Below are 25,426 nucleotides of genomic sequence, written 5' to 3'. Positions count from 1 at the left end.
CCTGCAGCTGTGGACGTCTATCGGTTGATAATGATGATGATGACGATGACTCAAATCTAAGCAGATGAAGTCGCGGGCATATTCTAGTAAAGTAGGTACCTACACATTTCCTGAATAGATAGCTACAAATTAAACTAGATCTCTGCTGTAACTAGGTAGGTAGGTACATAGCGGACAATAAACTTGGTAAGTGCCTATTGGTAAGATAACCCAAGCTATTGATTCGATAAGTTGGTTTTGAACCTGACCTATGATCCTTTGGCCGAGTAAAATTAACAAGGGAATAAATAAATACACATACAACAAAAACAGGAAATAATATTGTCATTAACTTAATATTAAGATTATTGTCTGTCTGTTCGCGCTAATCTCAGAATGTACTGCAACATAGCATATTATACTAATTACCTAATCATTCTTCGATTTTTTTGTTGACGGGGCCGGGGGGAAATTTTCTGAATATTATAGGTATACGTGTAACAACGGTTACGCACTCATACGACCCGAGTCCGTGAAAATACGTTCTTTTATTATGTTTTGTATGGAAGCTAATGACATACTTAAATGTTGTAGCCCGCGTAGGTAATCGCTGGTATTCTCACGGATGACGGATAGAACTCGGATGACGGAAGTGCAGTGCATAGAGGATTGTGTGTAATCCACGCGGATGAAGTCGCGAGCATAAGCTAGTAAGAGATAATCAAGAAAACGAAGCAGTACGACCTCTCTTTGTCCTTATTCTATTGCGCTAGCTAGAGATAACAATAAAATAATATTATGGAGTATGCTGTCTTAGTGATAACAAGAGAAAGGGTCATTTGTAGGGTTATTACGTATATCTATTAGAAACTAGATGACTCTTCGGCTGTCTGCTTGGATTTAGATTTTCAAAATCCCGTTGGAAAAGTTTGATTTTCCGGGATAAAAAGTAGGTAGTCTATACTACTCTTCAGGTTTTGAACTACATAATATGTATGGATATAATATATCCATACAAAAATCACATCAATACATGCTCCGTGGCGGAATGATTGAAGGATAAACAAACAAACAAACACATTTTCTTATTTATTTACTTAGTAGTGATAGCTTTATCACAAGTAATAGAATATTGCGTTATACATATGGATTGGGGACGAAATGATAATTTTTTTGTGTTCCGCAAAGAGATAGGTATTGGAGGAATCTACATACAGTACGCGGCAGAAAGTACTGTACATCGGCCTTTAGAATGACATTTCGGCTTTGTAGAGCGCTGTCTCTGCCACTCATACCTATATAATATGACGTTTTGTCGGTCTCCATGACAGGGACAACGCTCTACAAATCTGCTATCTCCTTCTAAATGTCGATGTACATTACTTTCTGCCGCGTACTGTACCTACCGGCTACCCAATATTATCTTTAGTGTTCTTTATGTTAGCGGGCTAACCTGGAAGGGGTGTGAAAGTTCATTAAACCCCACTGGTTTCTACCCGGCATCGTACTGGAACGCTAATCCGCTTGGCAGCACGTGGTTGCTGGAGTTATTTACGCAAAACTTTTTAAGTGGCACCTTGGATTTCCTGCTGCTATACCAATGTTACCCGTTTTACTGTATTTTATGTTCTTCAACAAATTATTTTGAACGCAGCTTTATTCTAATGTCAAACAAAAGCTGTCACTGTCAAATTGACGATTGACAGTTGACACTTGACAATCAGCTGACAATTGACATTACTCGGTTGCTGTTCCTTCGAAGTTCGACCTCGGTTGTTACAGAAATGATATCATCCAAAAAGAAATAATGAAAGGTTAATTACTACAATAATAATATTTTTAATATGAAATCATGGCCGACCGCCTCCGCCAGATCGCACTAAAGGTTAAAGACAAATTCAACCTGCCTCAGATCAAAGTAAGCAGCCGGGAAAAGGTTGACCAGTTGATAACCAAGTATGTGCCAGCTACTCGGGTTACAGAAATTGCCGAAAAGTTCAAACATGAAAGTATTGTCAACAGGGTCAAAGAAATGGTGTCAAGGTATGAGAAATTCACTGGTATTGAAGAAATCATGGCCATACAAAACACAGTTATCGAAGCCCAAGTAAGTGGATTATCTGCTTACATTTTAGTAACCCAAATGAATATAAGTACATATCTATTAAATATTTGTAATATTAGAACGTCTGCCAATTTTTATGATACCTGTACTATTTGTTTGTATAATTTGTAGCATGCATACATTGTATTCTAATTTCTAACAGGTAGATATTTATTAAAAGATATAGGTACCTACATATTATATATTATATGTTGTATAATGTATATAAGTATTTGTGATACTTCTTAATTTTGAACATAATTTAGTGTGTTTAGAAAAACAATCCAGTTCCATAAGGAACTATTTTAATTTATCTTCTAAGGGGCTGTCTCCACGAGCGAGAGTATCGCGACGATATTATCGTCGTGCCACGTATTTCTATATACTCTCTAAGAACGTGTCTCCACACGGCGATGATATCGCGGCGATGCGACGAGTGGCAATGTGCGCGCGTAACGTCGTCCTATCGCCGCGGTATCGTCGCTACTGGTGGCGCGCTCGCCGCAGAACGTAGCGCTCTCGCAGCGAGCGCGCGGCGGGCGCGCTCTCAAACGCAGCGTCATTTCAGCCACAGAGTACATTGAATATGATTTCAGCGTTGCCTCTCGCCAAGCAAGGACACGTATCGACAAGCTTTTTAAACAATATAAGTACTTACAATGTTTGACATACAAAAGTTTATATTTTATAACTCTTTCAACAAAAGCACAACGCATCGAAAATGCGGCGATTCCGTTACGAGTCGTCGCGGACACGCTGTGATTCCGTCACGAGTCGTGACGATATGGTGGCGGAATAATCGCTCGTTCGTGGAGATTACCCGACGATAGAAGCGCGGACTCGTCGCGATACTCTCGCTCGTGGAGACAGCCCCATAGAGTTCTGTTTACAATGATCACCTTCCTTATGGTGTTCTAAATATAGGTGAAACTGAAAATTACTTTAATATTCACTTTTAGGAGTTAAAAGTATAGGCAAATGCAGATTGCAACTTTGTTTTATACTATTTTGAGTTGATATTATAATACAAACTTGGTTTAATCAATGTATACTTTTCTGTGCTACAGGAGCGTTTCATGACAGCACAAGAGAGGAGGCGAGAGATGGGTAAAGAACTGGCAACAATTGAGGCGAGGCTCAAAGAGTTGCATGCAGAAATGCAAAATACCATGAAAGGGGACGAGAAATACCTACATCTTTGTACTGAGGAGCACAAGGTAGTTATGAAAATAAGATCCTTTTAATTACAAATATGTTTTTTTTAAACTTAGGTATGCACTTTGTGTTAAAACTTGATTTGCCTTTAAGTTGATCAAACTTATTTTTATGAGATTTTTTAGTATCATACCTAAAAATGATAGATAAAATTGTTAGATTAGCTACACAATCATTTATCTGAATTTCTGAAAATCTTTACTAGTAGGTATGTACATAGAGAAAATCTACATGCAAATCAAAGGGTGTCAAACAGATAGACTAGTACTTTCACATTTATTATAATACTAGCTGATGCCCGCGTGGAATTAAGTTTTTAAAAATCCTGTGGGAACTCTTTGATTTTCCGGGATAAAAAGTAGCCTATGTCGCTCTCCAGGTCTTTATCTATACCCATGCAAAAAATCACGTCAATCCGTTGCACCGTTGCGACGTGATTGAAGGACAAACCAACAAACAAACACACTTTCGCATTTATAATAAGGGTACTGATTAGGATGGAATATGGATAAGAAGTCTGGAAAATCTTCCAGTTTTGAATTAATTGCTTTTGAGTCAGTGTCAATAATATCAGTACCCTTATTATAAATGCGAAAGTGTTTGTTTGTTGGTTTGTTGATTTGTTGGTTTGTCCTTCAATCACGTCGCAACGGTGCAACGGAATGACGTGATTTTTTGCATGGGTAGGTATAGATAAAGACCTGGAGGGTGACATAGGCTACTTTTTATCCTGGAAAATCAAAGAGTTCCCACGGGATTTTTGAAAAACCTAATTCCACGCGGACGAAGTCGCGGGCATCAGCTAGTAATTTAATAAAATATTATTTTGTTCATACATAAGTTTCGTTAAAAAAAAATTTGCATTGCCTATTTTAAAATTTTGAATTTTAGTATCATTTTAGTATTGATTTTAATGTTGCCATGCTTCAAAAAATTCTACCATTTTGGTAGCTTATCATCCAAGAGCGGGCGTTGCGTACACTATTCTCTGATGCTGAAAGAGAAGAAAGAGAACTTTTTGCAACTATGTCAGCAGCTGTCAAACTTGGCCATGAAAGAGAAAGGGCACACGCTGAACGAAATAAATACTGGTATATTGTCGCTTCAATTTTTGGTAAGTGCCTAAAGTATCAATTTTTTTTTTATGTTATATTTTATATTTGACCTCTAATAATATGTTTGCCTAAAATAAAGGACATTATTATTATTATTATATTGTAATTAGAGTTTTTGATACGAACAACTGCCGAGTATTTTGCTCATTCTTAGAAAAAAGGACATTTTTAACTAATTTGTGTTTTTTAGGGTTCTGTACCTCAAAAGGAAAAAGGGGACCCTTATAGGATCACTTTGTTGTCTGTCTGTCTGTCTGTCAGTCTGTCAAGAAACCTACAGGGTACTTTCCCTTATAGCAGACATTCGGGGAAAAATCTGAAAACCGTAAAGTGGTTACAACAATGTCATTATTATGCGACTTTAAACGTCTTTAGACTCATTTTCATGAAACATGTCATGTTAAATTGATGTAGTACCTGTACTTTCTAGGTACATTACTAGGTATAGGGGGCTCCACTATAAACAACCGTCTCAAAATGAATGAATTCAAGGACTTAATGGAGCAGCAAATGGCGCGAAGTGCAAGTGTTTTGTACACCATCGCAGGCGGTGGATCGGCCAGTCGAGCTGACATTGCCGAGGCTATGAAAACGGAGTTCGCATATCAGGTTAACCATAGTTTTGAAAAAAAAACCTAAAGATCTGTTATCTAGTGTTTGTTTGTTGGTTCATCAAAGTTGGTTTTCTCTTATTTTAAATCATCATTATCTTTACAAAAAAGTAAACGCAGGATGCATAAAATCTTTTCGTACTCGTAGTTGACGTATCCCATGATACTTCATGGGATTTGTAATTAATGGACTGAAGGTCAAAAGTAAGACATTCCTTAATAAATAAATAAAAGTGCTAAGTTTGATGAATATCGGTAACATTTTGTTGAACACATTTCTAACTATACTATTGGGATGGCATAACAATATGTTTATAATATCTATTTCTAGTACATATAAAAGGTTAATTTATGTCATAATAGGTTCAGTTTCGCAATATTTCTCAAGCCCATAAGGATGCGAATGGTCATTAAAATATTTAACGATAGTAGAAAATACCTTTCAACAATTATTTTTAATTTGTTTGTGGTCGATAAATATCTTTTTTTTACAGGAACAACTCGCCAACAATTTAGATTTAATGCAAGAGAATATAAACACTTTAATCAATAAACAGTCGTCATTGATCGGTAAATAAACATTGATATATTTTGATGAAAGTGCTAAATAATTTTGCAGGTACCAAATTAATCGTTTATATTATGTTATTTCAGATCACTTAAATCATCAAGAACATGTAATAGAAACCCAAATTCGTGATTTGAAACGGTTAATAATAGCTGCTTCACAAACCAGCGCAAAATCTGACGCAAAGTTAGCAAAAGCATTATCTGAAGTACATCAGGAACTAGGAGAAGCAGATATCGATCGGGACAAAATTCAAGAGTTGAAACCAACTAGTACTTTAGAGGCAAACCAAATTATAACTGCTCTTGGCATCCTTATGTGCGCAGCTGTTATCTTCGGAAATGTGTTCGGGCGAATCAGTTGATTTATTCTGTTCAAAGTTCAAACCGAATTTTTTAACGTTAATATATTATATTTATTAATTGTAAGAAAAAGTTATTGAAAAGTGTATTTTATAATGTTCGCCGAGCCTATGCGAAATCGGATCTTAGTGGAAAAATTCTTTGACATCGGTGGTTTGAATATATTATGTAAAAGTGGTGAATAAAGTAATAATGTACTTGTGAAATTTTATTACTGATACCGTTATAACCTACACTCCATTTAAATGAGTATTTGTAGTCAATTTAAGTAATTTATTTTTCACCTTTGGATTGTTTTCTTAACATATATTTCGATAAAAGTACAAGCATTGTAAAGAATTTTTTAATTTGCAATTTTATGAATTTGACTGTTTACTTGTCTCTCTCTACCTCTAATAAAATTAAATAAATAGGTTAGGCTTAGGTTAAATTCTATACCTAGCACTTTTAAGAAGTACATAATACTATGTGTAATATGTATCCAAACAACGACTTCTATGTACTACTTACTAGATTGGTCATTCTAAACAAAACTCATGTTTTATGGTACCTACCGTCAAAATTAGTATAACAGACTAAGACTAGTTCTAAGCAAAAGCTAGTTGCATTCCGAAAAATTATTTGTTCGGAAAGATACGTTTGTGCGTAGTACGTAGAGGTCGTCTTATCCAAATGATTATCTAACTTATAACTAACTTAATTAGGCTTAATACATAATATTGTTATATATTCATTTTAAAATAAGGTACTTATGTATGTTTATAGCCGCCATTTTCGAATGCTGCTGACGGTCTGCTTTATTGATAAAATATATTTTTGTTAAACCAGTGCCGCTTTGCATTAAAATTTATTTATCTTTCTCTAATGTTTGTATTTTATTTTAAAGGCTTTTTAATGGCCCTAAGTTTGTTATTAAAATAAACGAAATTAGAAGCTGTGATAATAACAGAGGCTGAACGCCTAACATAGAGTAGAGTTTTCTAATATCTTCGTCAAAAGTTTGATCAGAGGCGAAATGGTAGATTTTTTTCCTATAAACGGCAACATTTCCCAAGTACCCAAAAAAAAAGTAGGGACGTTCGTCTTGTTCGTTCGTTTTCGTTTAAAGAACGTTATGTTATGGATGCGGCCCACGCTTATGACAAACGGCAAGCGTATGCACGGATGTTTGCCAACCCTTTGAAGCATTCCGATTGACAGCATCTGTGGTGTTTGCCGATCTTTTTGTTTGTTGTTTGCCACAAGCGTGATGCACTTACATAATGAACGCGTTTCATGCTTGTGGTAAACAACAAGCACTGGCAAGCGTGTGTACTATAAAGACTATGGTGTGGACGGGTGTTTGCCTCACACAAAGAATCAAGGGTGTTTGCTTATGCTTGTCATTCGATCCGACTGGACCATAGCCAAATACTGTGTATAAAAAGTACTCTGCACGGTCTTTGCTATTGCTTGCTGTATGTTGTTTGCCACAAGCATGAAGCGGTACCATCAGGAAGTTTAAATAAAAAAATATTGGAATTTTAGAAAGGCTACCGGTACTTATTTATTGTAAAAAATAGACTGCATTGACTATGAAAAGTATCACTGCACAAAACAAAACATTTTAATTTAAAATTTTTACTAAAAACTGAATAGTCCATGGTCCATGACATTATTGTGCATCAATGATCACGTCCTGTCACCTCCCTAGTCGTTCGACATCTTCGACATTGACGAGTGGTGGACAGCGCGGTCGGTGGACGCATGCAACATGCATGCAACCCATCCAACCATAGAGTAGGATGTGCATTGACAACATAGAGGGTAATCATTCATCTAAGATTGACAAGTTTTGTTGACATTAACACATTGACATTTGGAATTGGAATTTGTTTGATTTGTTTGGAATAGTTTACCACGAAAAATTGAAATTTGAAACCTTTTAAAACTTAAAATAATGCAAGAAGGTTCGTATGACTACTTGAAACTTTCAAGTAAAATAATTGTTAGTTCTTAATAACTACCTTACCATTTGTATTAGATTTGGAAGTTACGGGTGTGTCGCGCAGTGGGCGAGTGAGGAAAAAGAGCTCCAAGCTGATGGATTTCGAGTCTCCAGACGACATTGAGACCAGGTTTCGCCGACAAACACCGATGAAAACGTATTCCAATGTAAGGCACGAGGAACCAGTGGAATATCGGGAGCCTCAGAAAGCGGTAGAGGAAGCTGGCACCGCGTCAAGTGAATCAGATTATTACGAGAATAATGCGGATCAGGGCGAAAGGTATATTAACTATTTGGTTGTTTCTTGTCTCTATAACTTCACTATTTAACTTGTAAATATTGCAGCTCTGGAAGAAATTATTCAAATCAGTAAATTATTATTGAACTGACTAGTTGATGCGTGCGATTACGATCGCTTATATTTGGTTTTTTTAAATCCTGTGGAAACTCTTCGATTTTCTGGAATAAATAGGAACCTATATCACGCTTCATGTCTTTAACTATAACCATGCAAATAATCTCGTCAATCAGTTGCAACATGATTGAAGGACAAACCAATAAAACACAATTTCGCATTTATAATAGGGGTAGTGATGAGTCCTGAGGAATACAACATTGAGCGAACTAGCTTACCGTTGTGTTTATTACTAGCTTATGTAACAGTTATTGTATATAGAATGTGTTTTTTTAGTATGGAGTCTGACAGCTCAGCATCTGATGAAGGCTCTGCGCGTACACCGGCCAACTCCCTGTACATGATGGAAAAGAGCAAAAAGAAACTTGTCATTAAAGACGGTCGGGTCGTAGGGAGGGCTAAGGCACAGAGGAAGGATAAAGGTTTGGTGCTTTCCTTTCTAGAGCAAAGCACACACATACATTCTTTATTTTTCCACAAACTACTGGAATGCACATTACTACAAATTTGGAATGGAGATAGGTTAGGCCCTGGATTAACACATAGGCTACTTTTTATCCCGGAAAATCAAAGAGTTCCTGCGGGATTTTGAAATGTGTAAATCCACGTGGACGAAGTCACGGGCATCAGCTAGTAAACAATATTTTAGTGGTTTTAGAATATCGTATTAAGAGCAATCTCTGGAGAACAATGGTTTATGTGGAATGTTGAAATCCACAGCTACCCAAAAATGCCAACAATCAAAGAGGAAGTGACAAGTATTCCAAAAAGTACAAGTTTTCATTAAATATATTTGAAATGTTTTATATGTAAAAATATTCGACATATGTTTCGGTTTCTGCATATACTAAAACTAACTATGTATAATTTCCAAGATACACCAGCTAGATTAAATTGGGCATAACACCAGCTCGGAAGACCTTCCTATTGTTATGGCGCTCAACCATATAAAGTACAGTACGCGGCCGAAAGTCATGTACATCAACCTTTAGAAGGACATAGCAGATTTGTAGAGCACTGTCTCTGTCGTTGAGACCGACATAACGTCATATAAGTATGAGTGACAGAGACAACGCTCTATAAAGCCGATTGTCATTCTAAAGGCCGATGCACATTACTTTCGGCTGCAAATTGTTCAAGAAATTACACCTGCTTCCATACAAATCTAAGTAAATAATTGGAGTGTTTATTACAGGCAAGACTCGCATAACTGCCTACATGATGTGGGCTAAAGAGGCGCGCAACGACTTGCTGAGGAAACATCCCGATATGGACTTCTCTGCCATTTCCAAGAGACTCGGCGAAATGTGGGCTAATGTAAGAGTCAATGTCAAATCATTTACAGGACGCGGTCGAAAGTAATGTACTTTTAGAAAGAGATAGCAAATTTGTAGAGCACTGTCTCTGTCAGTTCATTTTTTTTTTTTTTTTTTTTTTTTTTTTTTTGTCGTAAAGCACTGTCACCAGTACTTTACTACCATTACAATCTAGCCTATGAAAGAGGCTAATAAGCAATATTATATTAACCTAAACTTATAAACGTACTTATACCTAAGAATCTGTCCATTGACTTAGCTTAGTTTATAGTTAAGATACCTTATTGGAAGACACTTTGTTCTTGTGTTCTTTAAATAAAAATCTGTCAGTTCATGTGATACAGTCCACTGACAGACAGACAGCCAGAGTGGAGGTTTAGTAATAGGGTCCTATTGGCACCCTTCTGGTACGGAATCCTATGTTGTGTGTTCTCTCAATATGCGTCTTAATCATAATCAAAATGTTGGAATTTGTTCATTATTTTGAATGTGTGTGTAATTGAATGTGAAGTCAACGCATTTTAAGTCGTCGAGCTACCTACGACCTTTAAGTGCGAGCGAAACAGACAGATAACTCGATAAAATGCGTCGACTATAGTTAGTTTATTAACTATTAAGAATCTATACTACATTCAAAATAATGAACGAATTCCGACATTTTGATCGATTTTGATTATTATTAACTAGATGATGCCAGCAACTTCGTCCGCGTGGATTTAGGTTTTTAAAAATCCTGTGGGAACTCTTTAATTTTCCGGGATAAAAAGTAGCCTATGTTCTTTCCCGGGATGCAAGACACAATTCAATTAGGTCTCTGTACCAAATTTCGTCAAAATCGGTTGAACGGTTGTGCCGTGAAAAGCTAGCAGACAGACAGACACACACACTTTTTTGCATTTATAATATTATAGTAAATAGTAAATAGCAATAGTAATATATAGTAAAATTCTTTAACGCTCATACTTCAGTTAAATAATTCGTTGGCCAGATCTCGTTTCTCATTTTTTTATTTTATTACTTCTCCCTGAATTTTCTTTCCCCCAGTCGAGTTTTTTTTTGTTATTCTTATGTGTATTCTATTTGTGAAAACTTGTCATTAGCTTTAATCTTCTTCTGTTTTTACCTATTCATTTTTACATATTAGCTGTAAGTTTTCCTGTTAAAAAAAAAAAAAAAAAAAAAAAAAAATAGTAAATAGTAGAAGTAAATAGTAAAATAGTAAATAATAATATAGTAAATTATAGTAATAGTATGGATGTAATTTTAATTTTTTTTTCAGGTGAATTACAATGAACGCTACTTGTGGAAGCGCAAGGCAAAGCGTTTCGCGATACAAAAGGAACAAAGTAACCAGCCCATGGTCAACAAGATTATTTCAAACCCAAGTGAGTTATAGATAGCAAAAAAACCGGCCCAAGTGCGAGTCAGAATCGCGCACCGAGAGTTCCGTACGTACTCGGTATTTTTTTTCGACATTTTGCACGATAAATCAAAACCTAACTATTATGCATAAAAATATATAAAATTAAAATCTGTTTTAGAATGTACAGGTGATGTGCCCTTTCATATGATACCCCACTTGGTATAGTTATCTTACTTTGAAAATTGAAAATACTTACTAATTATTTGTTCATGAACACATTTTAATTTTTTTGTGATGTAACTACAAATTCACAGTTTTCGATTTTTTTCCTTTACTTGTATTATAAGACCTACCTACCTACCACATGATTGTAGATCCACAGGAAGTACTCTATAGGTTTTCTTGACAGACACGACAGACAGACAGACAACGAAGTGATTCCTATAGGGGTTCCTTTTTTCCTTTTGAGGTGCATGAATTAAAAAAAAATTGTTTTTAAATCTATTGCTGAATATTTTCTCCTTTTAAAATAATTTTCATTGAACAAGAGACTAATTACTAGCTGGATCAAGCGAATTTGCGTGAATTTAGATCTTTTATAGATCCTGTTGGAAGCTCTCAAAATCCTTTCGCAGTGGAAGTATTATGTTGTAGTGTGAAATCTCAAGCTGTATCTTCAGTCAATCTGCTGTTAAATATATTGTACCTAAGTAGGTGAGGCCGGAACTTGGTCCATGTTGATTCAAGCTTTTTGGAAATACAGTGGGGATTTTGATTTTCCGAGACCAAATCTCCATCTCTGTACTTTTCATCACAAGCTAGCTGCCTTTTCTTCTAGCTTTTCACGGCCCAACGGTTTAACCGATTTTGATGAAATTTGGTACAGTGGTAGCTTACATCCCGGGGAAGGACATTTCCCTACTTTTTATCCCGGAAAATCAAAGAGTTCCCGCGGGATTTTCAAAAACCTAAATCCACGCGGATGAAGTCGCAGGCATCATCTAGTTAGTAAATATGGAAGTATGTTGTTTTTCAGGCGTTCGTCCTCAACACCCGGGGCCCGGACGCCCGCCCGCCAACCGCGCGCCGCCCAAGCACTCCCCCGTCGCGCAACAGGCGCTCGTTGTGAGTATTGCAGATATATTGTTGTTTCTTCTCTTCCGCAAAGTTAACTTTAAATACAACATGAGACCAAGCTGCAATCTGCAGACCATGCCAGGAGTCTGACGAGACTTGGATGCACATAATCTGCTACTGCCCCGCTCTATGGCAAACCTACCAGCTAGGGAAACACATGGTACACCCTGAGACGGAATTTTAAAAATTGGTACCGATCACAACGGTCTTTTTTTTTTTCTTAATTTATTCAATCAGTTCTGCTGGCAAATGATGATGCAGCCTAAGATGGAGCGCGCTTACCTAGAAGAAATCTCAAAGAAGAAATAAGAAGAAGGCAAACTCAATTGGCGGCTCTCATGACACAGTTTCTACTTCTACTACTTTACATTGTAAATTGAAAAATTAAAAAGAGCAACCGCCGAGTTTCTTGCTGGTTCTTCTCGGTAGGAACGGTATTCCGAACCAGTGGTAAATTAAAACTACCTGACTATTCATAAGCACTTGTAAAAAGTTTACATGAATAAAAAAACATTTTATTCTATTATATTCTACTACTCTCTACTATTCTACTTCTTTGGGAGTCAGTGGTCAAAATTGTTTGTGATAAATATTTTTTTGCAAACTAAGATTTTTATTTATTTTTTGTTTAACTTTCAAGTGTGATTATCACTTTAATCCCACTTTTTTTTTAAAGCCGGTATCAAGCGCCAACTCTGCGGCCAATACCGGGTCAGGCATGTACCGCGTGACGGGTTGCGGCGCGGTGGAGGTGGCGGCGCATCTGCGGCTGTTGGGCGAGAGCTTGGCCATCATTGGCGAACGCCTGAAGGAACACGAGGTATCTATGTTTGTCATAGGCATGTGCCAACTCTATCTCCAATGTTGCTGGTTGTGGTGTGGTCTCAATCTGACCAAAACTGATCCAACTATGCCCAATCTATTTGACCTAATCAAACCCAATCAGATACTTGACTTGATTATAATTCATATGGGTATTTGACTACATCAAAAATAAATTATTTTTCAGCGATTATTGAATAAAAGGTCTTCCAAAATACGTAAAATTTACGTCCTTCGTTTTTAAGTGTACTAACCATTTTAAATTATCGACTAAACTAAAAAAGTACATCATTATGATGTTACGTCACTATCCAGTTTTTCATAGAATATCGCATACTAAGGGCGCGTTTTGATGTTTGATAAAGATAAAAAGTTACGTACCGTATTGTTTTATTTTTCAAATACAAAAGTTTCACTTGAAAAACATTCTCCTGTTCTGTTTCATCCTTTTGTATTTGATGTTATGACTTCGCTAAATTCGTCACACTACTTACCCCTTGTCCATAACGTGTGACATATAGATAAATCATCTTGTTTAATAGGTAGTATTTATTTTGATCTCGGACGATTTGCGTGCTTATTGACGTAAGTAGATACAACTAGATGATGCCCGCGACTTCGTCCGCGTGGATTTAGGTTTTTAAAAGTCCCGTGGGAACTCTTTGATTTTCCGGGATAAAAAGTAGCCTATGTCTTTCCCTGGGATATAAGCTACAAAATTATACAAAATGATATTGTACAAAATTTCATCAAAATCTGTTAAACTATTGGACCGTGAAAAACTAAACTAGCAGACAGACAGACACACTTTCGCATTTATAATATTAGTATGGGCTTAAAAAATGTTGCAAGATTAAGAACTGGCTATCCAGATAGCCAGATCTCCCTCGGTTATCCAATAAAATAAATACACAAATGGTTTAAAAGTTGATGATGTCCTGTTCCAGGGTCAGATCGCAGTGTCGGGCTCGGTGTCCGTCCTGTTGGACACGCTGCTGTGCTCGCTGGTGCCGCTGATTGCCGTGACGCGCGCCGTGCCGGCCATCGCGCCGCCGCAGCGCCTGCTGCAGGACACGCTGCACAACATCGCGTACATCATGCCCGGACTGTAGGCAGTCTTGCTTATCCCGTAGATATAGTACGCGACAGGTCGAGATGACAATCGGGGAAGGAACACCCCGCACACCCGCCGCGGGCGAGCGAGGGTGACGTATGCCTCATACCCCCCCCGATTGCTATCTCAACCTGTCGTGGACTATATTTACGTACCTAATGACCAATAGATTTTCAAGTTTTATTTGTTTCCTAAAACTGCCAAATGGCAGTAAACCACTATACAATACAAGTCTCGGCCGAAATAGCAATTACCGACCTCGTTTAGTTTAAAACGACTCTGCTAGCGCCTCCTCCTTTCAGTCACTTAAGAAGTCCTGGACTTCGCCTCGGCTTTCCAGTATTACTCGGCCGGTAATTGCTTTATTTCAGGCCTTAACTGTAATTGCAAGAGGTTTTCAGAAATAAAGTTTTGACTAAATAGCAAGCGTTTTTTATTCAACTAACCAAATAAGCTGGTACCAGTAACCAGGTTAATAGCTGTAAATAGGTGAATTTATAATATTACATGGCTGAGTTTGTTTTTCTTCTCAAGTTTGGAACCCTTGGAGGTTTTCATGTTAAAATTTACTCATAACGAATGTGTGTTAGGTTTTAATTTTTCACAGCCCATCCCCATCCTTCCCAATCCCCTTTGGATTAAATACCCTGGATTAACACATAGGCTACTTTTTATCCCAGAAAATCAGAGTTCCCGCGGGATTTTGAAAAATGTAAATCCACGCAGACGAAGTCGCGGTCATCAGCTAGTTATTAATAAATAAAAACTCGTGTATATTCAAAATTTATTTAAATCATTAGTCACTTACATATATGTAATACGTACGTATTTATAGGTCTATGACGTTCTCATACATAAAATTATTGGTTTTACATTAGTTACAAGCAGAAACTCTAACAACAGCGTTTTGATTTTCTAGTATCTATACTGCAGTACACTGCATTCATGCAGTCAGTAATCCAGTCCAATAATTTCATAAACAGTCTCCAATCCAAAGCTGGAATAAACTATACCCTATCCACGGAAAGAAGTTAGTATAGCGCTCCCTGTTACGTTATCCCATACAAATGATAGAGGCAAAAATCTCAGTGGGCGTTAACTATTTTGAGTCACCAACCAATAACAATCATGTTTAAAAAAAAATACGAAATTCAATTAGAAAACATAGTTTCATTTGTGATTGGGTGGTGCCACAAAATGGTAAGCGCGCGCTGACATTTTTGCCTCTATCATTTGTGTGGGATTACGTAACAGAGAGAGCGCTATACTATCTTCTTTCTACGGATAGGGTATAAGTATCTATACTTCAATAGAACTGCATTCACCTAGTCCAGTAATATCATAAATATTCTCCATCCAGAGTTGGAATTAACTAAATAAATTACAGAGTTTATACATCTAGACATCACTATGCTAAGTTCAATATAGCTAACTTATAAAATGCAATTTGATTCTTAGAATTACAATCACTTTACAACACAACAATACTCTCATTTTTCTAAAAAATAAAATTTAATTATTCGAAAGAAAACAAATCTAGATCAGTCCCAACTTCTCACACATTTAAATCAGTCGATTTTGAGATAACGAAAAGTGAAATCGTGGTCGAAAAGGTTCAACACAACAAACATAAAAGTTATTAATGCTACTTCTGCGGTATACCTATGAAAATTATTAAGTTATGTCACATAACTAATAACTAAAATCACTAAGTTTTGCCTCTTAGTTACTACAAGAAAAATCTAATATAAACCTTAGTTTGTAAAAATAAGGTTCATGTTAGAGACGTAAATCTCCCAAGGACAGATTTATTAATTTTAATCGATTGGTATAACTCGTGCCAATAAAGAAATGAATCGAAATTGGTGGCACTAATAATTCGTCCTCACTCGCACAATATTACAGGTACAGTGTGTGAGAGGGAATGATTGATGCCATTTACGATTTGTTTTTTTATTGGCACGAGCTATATTGGCTGAATTAATGAAGCTATAAAATACTGCAATGTCTGCAATAGTCCGTACAAAATGACTCCTCACGCGCCATTTAAATAAGGACTAAAATCGTACTTTTGACTTGAAATTTGACAAAAACAAAAGTTAAAATGGCGCGTGAGGAGTTAAATTTTACGCGTTATAAGTCAGCCAGTCAAAAATGTGATTATCACCACAAGTTTGGTGCTACGCTAAGTTTACCTATCTTGTCATGTTATTATAATAGGTGTTTCCACACAGCACTTAGGAAATGTTAGATAAAGTTTTTTTTAAAGAAAGAAAAAATGGTCTTAAGAATTAGATGTGGGCAAATGTTTTCTAACAAAAGTAACAATTTGTTAGCAAATGTTATACCCTATCGGCGGAAAGAAGTTATTAAAACGCTCTCTCTGTAACCTAATCCCATACAATGATAGAGGCAAAATTCTCAAAAAAAGAAACTATGTTCTTAATTGAACTTAGAGTGTTTTTTGAAAACATGTTTATCATTGGTTGGTAACTTAAAATGCTTGACGCCCACTGAGATTTTTGCCTCTATCATTTATATGGGATTACATAAAAAAGAGAGTACTATACTAACTTCTTTCGGCGGGTAAGATATAGTAAACATTAACAAGGAAACATTTAACTTTTGTTATAAAATGTTTAATTTTGCGATAAAATGTTTAGTAACTTTTTTTAACTGCTGCGTAACTTTTGTAATAAAATGTTTTATTTTGCGATAAAATGTTTAGTAACATTTTTTAACTGCTGCGTGGAAGCAGTATAATATGATGAAAACTAGTAACCACGTTAAAGCAGTCGTCCCCTACAGTTAGGCGCGCCGCAGAAGCAATACAGCACCTTCCCGGGCACCGAGCCCACGTCGTAATTGTAGTTCCAGGTGAGCTCAGTGCCTGCTCTGATGTGGTGCAGCGCGAAGAACGCCACCCACGGGAAGCGCGGGTCGTGCGTGTCCACGAACACGTTCTGCACGAACACGTTCGGTGTGCACGAGTGCTGGAATACAGATGATAATGAATTAATGAATAATGGCGTCGATTCTGATGTTTTTCTCTAAACTAAATTAAGAGTATCTTTTAATATTGCTAAAAAGGACGGAAGATGATTTTTAAATTTTAAAGACTAAATTTTAGTGCACTCTATAAATATATATAGGTAACATAAAGATAGACTTACGTTGAGGTATCGTCCGATGTTACCCTGAACCTTAGCGTCCATGATGTAGCACGCTTCGTCCTCGCCGAACAGAGTGCGGACTGATCTGCACGGTAAGGTAAAACAATAACGTCAGAGTAAAATAGACCTAAAGCACCTTGATTTAAGGTCGAACATTTAGTAGAACCGGTTTTAATTATCATAATTTATACTATGGGCGAATGGGTACGACAGTAGAAGATATAGATAGAAGTTATACACCTTACCCGCGGAAAAAGTTAATGATTGGCCGGTGACTCAAAATAGTTAACGTCCACTGAGATTTTCGCCTCTATCATTTGTATGGGATTATGTAACAGAGAGAACACTATACTACCTTCTTTCCGCGACTAGGGTACACTGAAAATTTAATGAATATTAGAAGTTGGTGTAAACGCGGTATGAGATGTGATTGGCTGATTTTGTGCTATTCTTGTTGCAACAATGCATTGTAGCCAATAGTGAGCGAGCGTCAACCAATCAGAGAAGATTGCGATCGTGACATTGTAGCAGTCATCCTACCGGAATCGAGCAGCTAATGGAATATTATGAGTAGTGACACGATGTTACGTTACCTATATTTGGAGATGAATTGATTCTTGCCCATGCCGGCCGCAGCTGTGAAACACGACGGCTCGCGTACTGAAACAAAAATAAATCATATTTATTTTCTACTAGATCATACCTGCTGCTTCGTCCGCGTGGATTTAGGTTTTCGAAAATCCTGTTGGAACTTCTATACCCTATCCGCTGAAAGAAATTAATATAGCGCTATCTCTGTTACGTAATCCAATACAAATGATAGAGCAAAAAAATCTCAGTGGGCGGTAACCATTTTGAGTTACCAACTAATCACAAACGAAACTATGCTTTTTAATGGAATTTCGAATGGTTTTCGAATAGAATTTCGAACATTTTGAGGCACCAAAATGGTTAACGCCCACGGATATTTTTGGCTCTATCATTTGTATGGGATTATGTAACAAAGAGAGCGCTATACTACTTTCCGTGGATAAGAGTATATATTACTATCGTACATGCGGTAAGTATATAGTACGCGACAGGTTGAGATGGCAACCGGGGTGGGAACGCCCCGCACAGCCCCCGTGCCAATCCGGTGCGTGCGGGTGTGCGTGGCGTCCCTCCACCTTATACCCCCATTGCCATCTCGAGCTGTCGCGGACTATAGATACCTTCTTCGTCGTCACTGATGGTGATACACTCATCGTCCGCGTTGGCTCCTTTCTCCTTCTCTTGCTGCTTGGCTTCCTCCGCCTCCTTCTTTGAGTTTCTTCTTCTCAAACGTTTGCTGGAAAATTCCAACAGTTTTGTATTTTCTATCTATGCATATAAAACAGTACAGTGATTGACTGTCATACAATACATAGCCTAAAGTGGTGGACATTTGAAATTATGAGGAAATATTCTATGTCTCCTAATTGGGTATTTGACTACATCAAAAATAATTAGCCTATGTCCTTCACCGGGATGTAAGCTAGCTCTGTACTAAATTTCATCAAAATCGGTTAAAATGTAGGGCCGTGAAAAGCTAGCAGACAGGCAGACAGACAGACACACTTTCGCATTTATAATATTACTAGCTGATGCCCGCGACTTCGTCCGCGTGGAATTAGGTGTTTAAAAATTGATTTTCCGGGATATAAAGTAGCCTTTGTCACTCACCATCAGATCTTTATCTATACTCATGCAAAAAATCACGTCAATCCGTTGCGATGTGATTGAAGGACAAACCAATAAACCAACAAACTAAGACACTTTCGCATTTACAATAAGAGTACTGAAGCATGGAAGTATGAATGACTGTGCATCTTTTGAATAAACCTCAATAGCCCAACCGGTAAAGGAGTGAACTGAAAACCGAAAGGTCGACGGTTCAAACCCCGCCCGTTGCACTATTGTCGTACCTACTCCTAGCACAAGCTTGACGCTTAGTTGGAGAGGAAAGGGGAATACTTGTCACTTAACATGGCTAATAATCTTAGAAAAAAAGAAGTTTTTAAAGAACTGTTCTCACTTGAACTCTGCAACGCCATATCCGATGAAACCAGGCTCAAAGTCGCCATCTTCTCGCTCGTTCTTATTGCTGCCGGTCTCTTCTTCCGACGACGACGACGACGACGACGAGGAATCGTCTTCTTCTGTCGTTTTCTTTGCTAACTCTTTCTGCGAACAACATGTCTTTGAATTATATCTAGCTGATGCCCGCGACTACGTCTGCGTGGATTTAGATTTTTGAATATCCTGTGGGAACTTTTCAATTTTCCGGGATAAAAAGTAGCCTATGTCCTTCCCCGGGATGGAAACTATCTCTGTATCAAATATCGTTAAAATCGGTTGAACGGTTGAGCCGTGAAAAGCTAGCAGACAGACAGACAGACAGACAGATAGACACACTTTCGGATTTATAATATTAAAAATATGGATTCTAGTAGCTGGTGCCCGCGACTTTTTCCGCATGGATTTAGGTTTTTAAAACCCCGCGGGAAATCTTTGGTTTTCGGGGATAAAAAAGTAGGTTAAGCCACTCCAGGGTCTTCTATTATACTCATGCTAAAAATCAAGTCGATCAGTTGCTCCGCCGCGACGTGATTGAAGAACAATCAAGTCGATCAGTTGCTCTGCCGCGACGTGATTGAAGAACAATCAAGTCGATCAGTTGCACCGCCGCGACGTGATTGAAGAACAAACCAACAAACAATCACTCTATAGCACATGGGTAGTGATAGAATAATAATATCGGTACATTTTTTGTACTAATTGCGAGCAGATTTACAGTACACGGCAGAAAGTAATGTACGTCGACTTTTAGAATAACATGTCCGCTTTGTAGAGTGTTGTCTCTGTCACTCATACTTATGACGTTTTGTCGGTCTCAACGAGAGAGACAATGCTCTACGAATCCGCTATCTCCTTCTAAAGGTCTATGTATATTATTTTCTGCCGCGTACTGTATGCTGCGTATAGAAGAAACAAATCGTTACCTTGTCCTTGGCTTTGATCTTGTCAGGGATGTCCTCCTCGAAGCCCTCCTTCATCTGCTCCACCACCTCGATGTAGTCCAGCTCGGCCAGGTACTCGTCGCCTTCGTTCAGACCGTCCTATTCATATACCATTTATTTATTTATACTTTATTGCACACACACACAAACATTGTAAACATATCGACAAACATGCAAGGATCTTGATATACTCTATCCACGAAAATAAGTTAGTATAGGGCTCTCTCTGTTCGGTAAACCCATATAAATGATAGAGACAAAAACCTCAGTGGGTGTTAACCATTTTGAGACACCAACCAACATGTTTGTGATACAAACATGTTCGTAACTTATATCTTTACTGACGTGAACTGTGCTTCTACAATGAACCTAAAGCTTAATTTGCTATAATCCGCTGAAACAGGTCGAATCTGTTTCAGCGGATTATAGCAAATTAAGCTTTTAGGTTCATTGTCCCATCTTAGGCCACATCATCACTTTCCATCAGGTGTGATCGTGGTCATGCGTGCGCCTATAATGAATAAAAAAAAATTGTATATCATGGACTTCCGCAAAATAACGCCTGCTTCTATACAAAACTGTGCTTCTATTGTGACAAAGCAACGCTTACCAAATTAGCCGTGGCGTCAGTCAACAGGTTGCCCGCGTAGATGCACAGGAAAGCTCCCTTGGGCACGTCGTTCAGTGCGCGAATGCCCCAGCCACGGTTCATCGTCTTGAATACCTTCAAATAAACACATAAAGTTCTAAACTATTTCTTCTTCTCTGGGCAGAGTGGTCGTGGCTATGAGTTTTCTTTCACTGCGGCTCCATCCGGCGACTTCTGTTGGCGGCATTACTTACGTACACACACGGAGAACAGTTTACCTATTTGTTGGTACATAACGTGTTTTTTCTCACTTCGGGCGGAACGGAACGATTTTTGACATCGTTGCATATAAAAACACAGAGACAAAATATATGGGACGAGAAAACGGACAGGACGGTACGATTTCTTGATACGTCGCCACAAAAAAATCACGGTACGTATGCTACGACCTGAAGTGCAGGACAGACTTACTTGGGGAAGGACCACGAGTGCCCTGCACTTCACCTTTACCACGAGGTATGGAAGCGTCAAGTATGATTCGGTCGTCGGAGTACCTCGTAAACAGCTCCTAATTTTAGTCATAATTTTAAATTTTTGAACATCCCGTGGAAATCCTTTGATTATCTTGTCGAAATCTCCAGGATGCCAGCCATCTCAGTACCATATTTTATCCACAACGGTTCAGCGGTGGAGCCGTGAAAAGTTGACAGATAGACACTTTCCCTTTTATAATATTACTAGCTTACGCTCGCGACTTCGTTCGCGTGGACTACACAAATTTCAAACCCCTAGTTCACCCCCTTAGGGGTTGTATTTTCAAAAATCCTTTCTTAGCGGATGCCTACGTCATAAAAACTATCTGCATGCCAAATTTCAGCCCGATCCATTCAGTCGTTTGAGCTGTGCGTTGATAGATCAGTCAGTCAGTCACCTTTTCCTTTTATATATTTAGAAGATTATGGATGTACCTGTATATACTTGATCAACCCATTACCGGCCCACTACTGAGCACGAATCTCCTCTCAGAGTGAGAAGGGTTTAGGCCATAGTCTGCCCAATGCAGATTGGCAGACTTCACACGCATTTGAGAAAATGGAGAACTCTCAGGCATGCAGGTTTCCTCGCGATGGTTTCCTTCACCGTTAAAGCAAGTGATATTTAATTGATTTAAAAACGCACATAACTCCGAAAAGTTAGTGGTGCGTGCCCAGGATCGAACCCCCAACCTTCCGAAAAGAAGTCGGACATCTTAACCACTAGGCTATCACCGTTTTGTATATATTTGTATATTTGTCTCAATTTTATTTTATTTTTGACATCTTCCATTTGTTATGACGCCTAATTATTGTTTTGCTTCTGAAGTCGGGTAAAAATGATGCCAGAAATCCTGTATCACTATCTAAATAACTTTAAAAAAAATTATATATTCGTAAAAATAAAATTCGAGCATAAAATTATTTCTTGAATACACAAGAAAAACTAGTATGTTGACTTACCTGTAACTTGAGCTGCAAAGGATGTTGAGCGACGCGGTTTAAACATGTGTTTTTGCATTTGCACCTGAAATGAAAAATTTGTTTGAAACTCGCCATTTTATTACCCGGCCGAGTTTGTTGTGGGCTCTTCTCAGACCTGTGCCCTGTTTATCAAATATTACAAGTCTACAAGCTCACAAGTTACAAGAACTTTGTATTTATCAAATAATTTCACAAGACTTGTAGGATTTTACATGACTTGTAGAACTTGTATTTTTAATTTATAACACTTTATTTTTGCTAAGTAGCAAAATAATTTTTCAACCGTAATAAATGTCGATAAAATAGAAATTACGGTACCATAACTAGTCAAGTTATTGTTAAAAATAACGTAACGTATTGTATTACAACATTTGACATACTGTATATATTTTGTACGGGCGTCCCGCCCGGCCCGCCTCATAAACCCCCCCCCCCCCCCATTGCCATCGGAACCAGACGCGTACTATACATAGAATTCGTGGTATCGCGTACAATTTGTACGTAACAACATCAGTACGTGACACTTGCCTGGAGTTACACTCGTAGATCCCGGAAGGCAAGGGCTCGGGCAGTCTTCTGTACACGTAGCCGACGTCGCCGTCGTAGCCAATGGTGCGGGCGCCCTCTAGCGTCATCTGCCAGCAGGCACACTTCGTTTTGTCCTGTTAAACAAAAATTACGTGAACCAATTAGAAGTTAACCGGAAAGACAACGTTGGAAGACTACAGTCGTCCTCACAGTCGCAGCCGCACAGGTCAAGGTTGAGCGGAACTCACGCGGTCGGCGTTCGCTTCGTGTTGTAGGAACAGAACTCCGACAGTAAATCAACGTAATAGTTCACACACGGCACCGGCACATTCTCTTTCCCGTGGGATAAACAATAATACTTCAAATAAGCTCACCTCACAATCGTCCTCACAGTCGCAGCCGCACAGGAACTCCGGGTCGAGGTTGAGCGGAACTCCGGCGGTCGGCGTGCGCTCGGTGTTGTAGGAACAGAACTCCGGCAGAGAATCATCATAGTAGTTTACACATGGAACTGGCACAATCTCCTTCCCGTGGGACAGATCCTGGAACAATGTTTCGACTTTATATTATAGCCCCACCCCCCTCGTGTTTCAAACGGAGTTCAGAAAGAAAAAGAGGTTTTTTGTTCAAGCATACCGATTTTTGAAACGAAACTTCGATATAGATAGTTTAATCCATGATGCGCGCCCCACCGGACAGACAAAGGCTAATTTTGGTCCCGGAAAATCAAAGAGATCCCACGGGATTACAAAACCTTTGTAGCATCCTATCCTTTGTATCTAAATATATAAAAGAGAAATATCTATATATGTAAAAGGAAAAGGTGACTGACTGACTGATTGACTGACTGATTGACTGACTGACTGATTGACTGACTGATTGACTGACTGATCTATCAACGCACAGCTCAAACTAATGGACGGATCGCGCTGAAATTTGGCATGCAGATAGCTATTATGACGTATACATCCGCTAAGAAAGGATTCTTGAAAATTCAACCCCTAAGGGGGTAATAGGGGTTTCATACTTGTGTAGTCCACGCGGACGAAGTCACGAAGTTAGTTCATTCGATAAAGTTTATCTGGTGAAAGAAAGAAAGGTGAAAGTGAAAGTCGTGAAAGAGGCCCTCAGAATAACGTGCCAGAAAGTAAGTATTTGAGGAACAGATAATAATTTTCATCAAAAATTAAGCATAAACCTTACCCGTTTCAGATCTCGGAACTCCGTGTGCAAAAAGGAAAATTAGGAAAAAAGTGCACTTATCCTAGCTAGACATTGTACCAAACTATGGATTTCAAAAGGTGATAAAATAAACAGCCAAGCAGACAGACTGACAAGTTGTATAAATTGTTTCTATGTAAGCATTTTTAAGAACGTACATTATGAATAAATTAAGAAACCCAATCTTGCAAACTAATTTTAGTAAGTTATCAGTTCTATAGAAAGGTTTAATGTCTAACTAATGTTATGCGTCACGATATGATATAAAAGAACATTGGTTATATCTTAGTCGGTTGACATGATTGTAGCGCAATTTAAATTAGCATAGAACAATGTGGCTAATTCTGTTGTACACAATCTCTTAAACTAAACTAAAATGACACGTCTAAATATATTGCCATCCCTTTCATATTGTTGCTTGCGGAAAAGGATAGCACTAGATTTAGACCGGTTAATTTAGTTTAGTTTAGAGATTGTGTACAACAGAATCGACCCCATTGTCCATTGATTGAATCCTATCGATGAAACGTCTTCATTTGTGTACTGTGTACAAAGTTAGTGGGCAATCTCGTCCAGTAGTTGATTGGACTTTACTTTTCAATCTACGAATTAAAAAGAGGCCTAAGCCTTGTACAAACACAGATATCAGCCAAGCTTCTGTATTTATTTAATCCTCAGTCTATGATATGCGCCATTATCACGCAGGCGCCGCGTGCTGAGCCACTACGCCGCAGAGATAGAGCCTCACCTTCTTTCCTACGAAGCACTTGTTGAGCACGAACTCGGCCAGGCAGTGCGTGGTGGGCGAGAAGTCGAACAGGTCCACCGGCATGTCCGCGTCCGTGGCGCGCAGGTAGCGGTGCAGCTCGCGCACGCCGCGCAGGCGCCGCCCGCACGGCGCCACGTACATCACCGCCTTGTTCCCCTTGAAGCGCACGATTTGCCTGCGCAACAAACATTCATATAGAGAGAAAGAGAGCGAGGGAGAAAGATGTGTATATTAAATTTTAGGCCTCAGCGATGTGTGAACTGAATTGCACTGCTGATTTCGTCGCTGTTTATTCAAACGTCTTTGCGTAGTGATTATTCTGTACCTGGTTGGAACTATCAGATAATTTGCGGTTAAACTTCAATCAATCTCAAAGAAAATCGTAGTGTTTGGCTGCCGTAGCAGAAATAGAAGAGCAAATAAATACCTTTCCCAGCCGCTGAGCAGCGGTTTGGCGAGCGGGTCACAGGTGCGCAGCTCTTT

At 38.3% G+C, this 25,426-nt stretch overlaps 3 protein-coding genes across 7 annotated transcripts in view; 2 read left to right on the top strand and 1 right to left on the bottom strand.

Annotated features, from left to right (window-relative positions):
* Positions 1 to 1,721: 1,721 nt before the first annotated feature.
* LOC117985133 (mitochondrial potassium channel-like) lies at positions 1,722 to 6,151 on the top strand. The gene is made up of 6 exons (XM_034971823.2): positions 1,722 to 2,086; positions 3,151 to 3,300; positions 4,250 to 4,412; positions 4,844 to 5,022; positions 5,519 to 5,594; positions 5,679 to 6,151. Exons 1-6 carry the CDS (start codon positions 1,832 to 1,834, stop codon positions 5,954 to 5,956), a joined length of 1,101 nt encoding a protein of 366 aa, XP_034827714.1. The 5' UTR covers positions 1,722 to 1,831; the 3' UTR covers positions 5,957 to 6,151.
* Positions 6,152 to 7,804: 1,653 nt separating this feature from the next.
* LOC117985134 (HMG box-containing protein 4) lies at positions 7,805 to 14,530 on the top strand. Its single transcript, XM_034971824.2, has 8 exons — positions 7,805 to 7,903; positions 7,978 to 8,221; positions 8,633 to 8,778; positions 9,552 to 9,673; positions 10,952 to 11,057; positions 12,072 to 12,160; positions 12,849 to 12,992; positions 13,942 to 14,530. The coding sequence occupies exons 1-8, from the start codon at positions 7,894 to 7,896 to the stop codon at positions 14,104 to 14,106; spliced, it is 1,026 nt and encodes a 341-aa protein (XP_034827715.1). The 5' UTR covers positions 7,805 to 7,893; the 3' UTR covers positions 14,107 to 14,530.
* A 347-nt stretch (positions 14,531 to 14,877) lies between these two features.
* LOC117985187 (uncharacterized) overlaps positions 14,878 to 25,426 on the bottom strand; it is a 34,885-nt gene continuing 24,336 nt past the window's right edge. For all 5 annotated transcript variants that reach the window (XM_069500978.1, XM_069500979.1, XM_069500983.1 and 2 more), the window contains 11 exons: positions 24,923 to 25,118; positions 23,328 to 23,495; positions 22,954 to 23,087; positions 22,405 to 22,468; positions 20,930 to 21,043; positions 20,302 to 20,418; positions 19,335 to 19,483; positions 18,493 to 18,608; positions 17,875 to 17,941; positions 17,282 to 17,366; positions 14,878 to 17,101 (listed from right to left, as the gene is read on the bottom strand). In XM_069500978.1, coding sequence (XP_069357079.1) covers positions 16,895 to 17,101; positions 17,282 to 17,366; positions 17,875 to 17,941; positions 18,493 to 18,608; positions 19,335 to 19,483; positions 20,302 to 20,418; positions 20,930 to 21,043; positions 22,405 to 22,468; positions 22,954 to 23,087; positions 23,328 to 23,495; positions 24,923 to 25,118 — 1,417 coding nt within the window. In that variant the 3' untranslated portion in view covers positions 14,878 to 16,894. The remainder of the gene's footprint in view (positions 17,102 to 17,281; positions 17,367 to 17,874; positions 17,942 to 18,492; positions 18,609 to 19,334; positions 19,484 to 20,301; positions 20,419 to 20,929; positions 21,044 to 22,404; positions 22,469 to 22,953; positions 23,088 to 23,327; positions 23,496 to 24,922; positions 25,119 to 25,426) is intronic.

The sequence above is a fragment of the Maniola hyperantus genome, chromosome 9 (assembly GCF_902806685.2).
Source record: "Maniola hyperantus chromosome 9, iAphHyp1.2, whole genome shotgun sequence".
Classification (NCBI taxonomy): Eukaryota; Metazoa; Arthropoda; class Insecta; order Lepidoptera; family Nymphalidae; genus Maniola; species Maniola hyperantus.
The sequence above is the reverse complement of the archived record's forward strand: the minus strand, read 5'-3'. Positions and strand labels throughout refer to the sequence as shown.

What these genes read in the sequence shown, in the direction of transcription:
- LOC117985133 (XM_034971823.2), top strand. Translation starts at nt 1,832, where the DNA reads ATGGCCGACCGCCTCCGCCAGATCGCACTAAAGGTTAAAGACAAATTC. An exon ending in ACACAGTTATCGAAGCCCAA is followed by an intron (nt 2,087 to 3,150) that starts GTAAGTGGATTA and finishes TCTGTGCTACAG; the next exon opens with GAGCGTTTCATGACAGCACA. An exon ending in AAACGGAGTTCGCATATCAG is followed by an intron (nt 5,023 to 5,518) that starts GTTAACCATAGT and finishes TTTTTTTTACAG; the next exon opens with GAACAACTCGCCAACAATTT.
- LOC117985134 (XM_034971824.2), top strand. An exon ending in TCGGCGAAATGTGGGCTAAT is followed by an intron (nt 9,674 to 10,951) that starts GTAAGAGTCAAT and finishes TTTTTTTTTCAG; the next exon opens with GTGAATTACAATGAACGCTA. An exon ending in AACGCCTGAAGGAACACGAG is followed by an intron (nt 12,993 to 13,941) that starts GTATCTATGTTT and finishes GTCCTGTTCCAG; the next exon opens with GGTCAGATCGCAGTGTCGGG.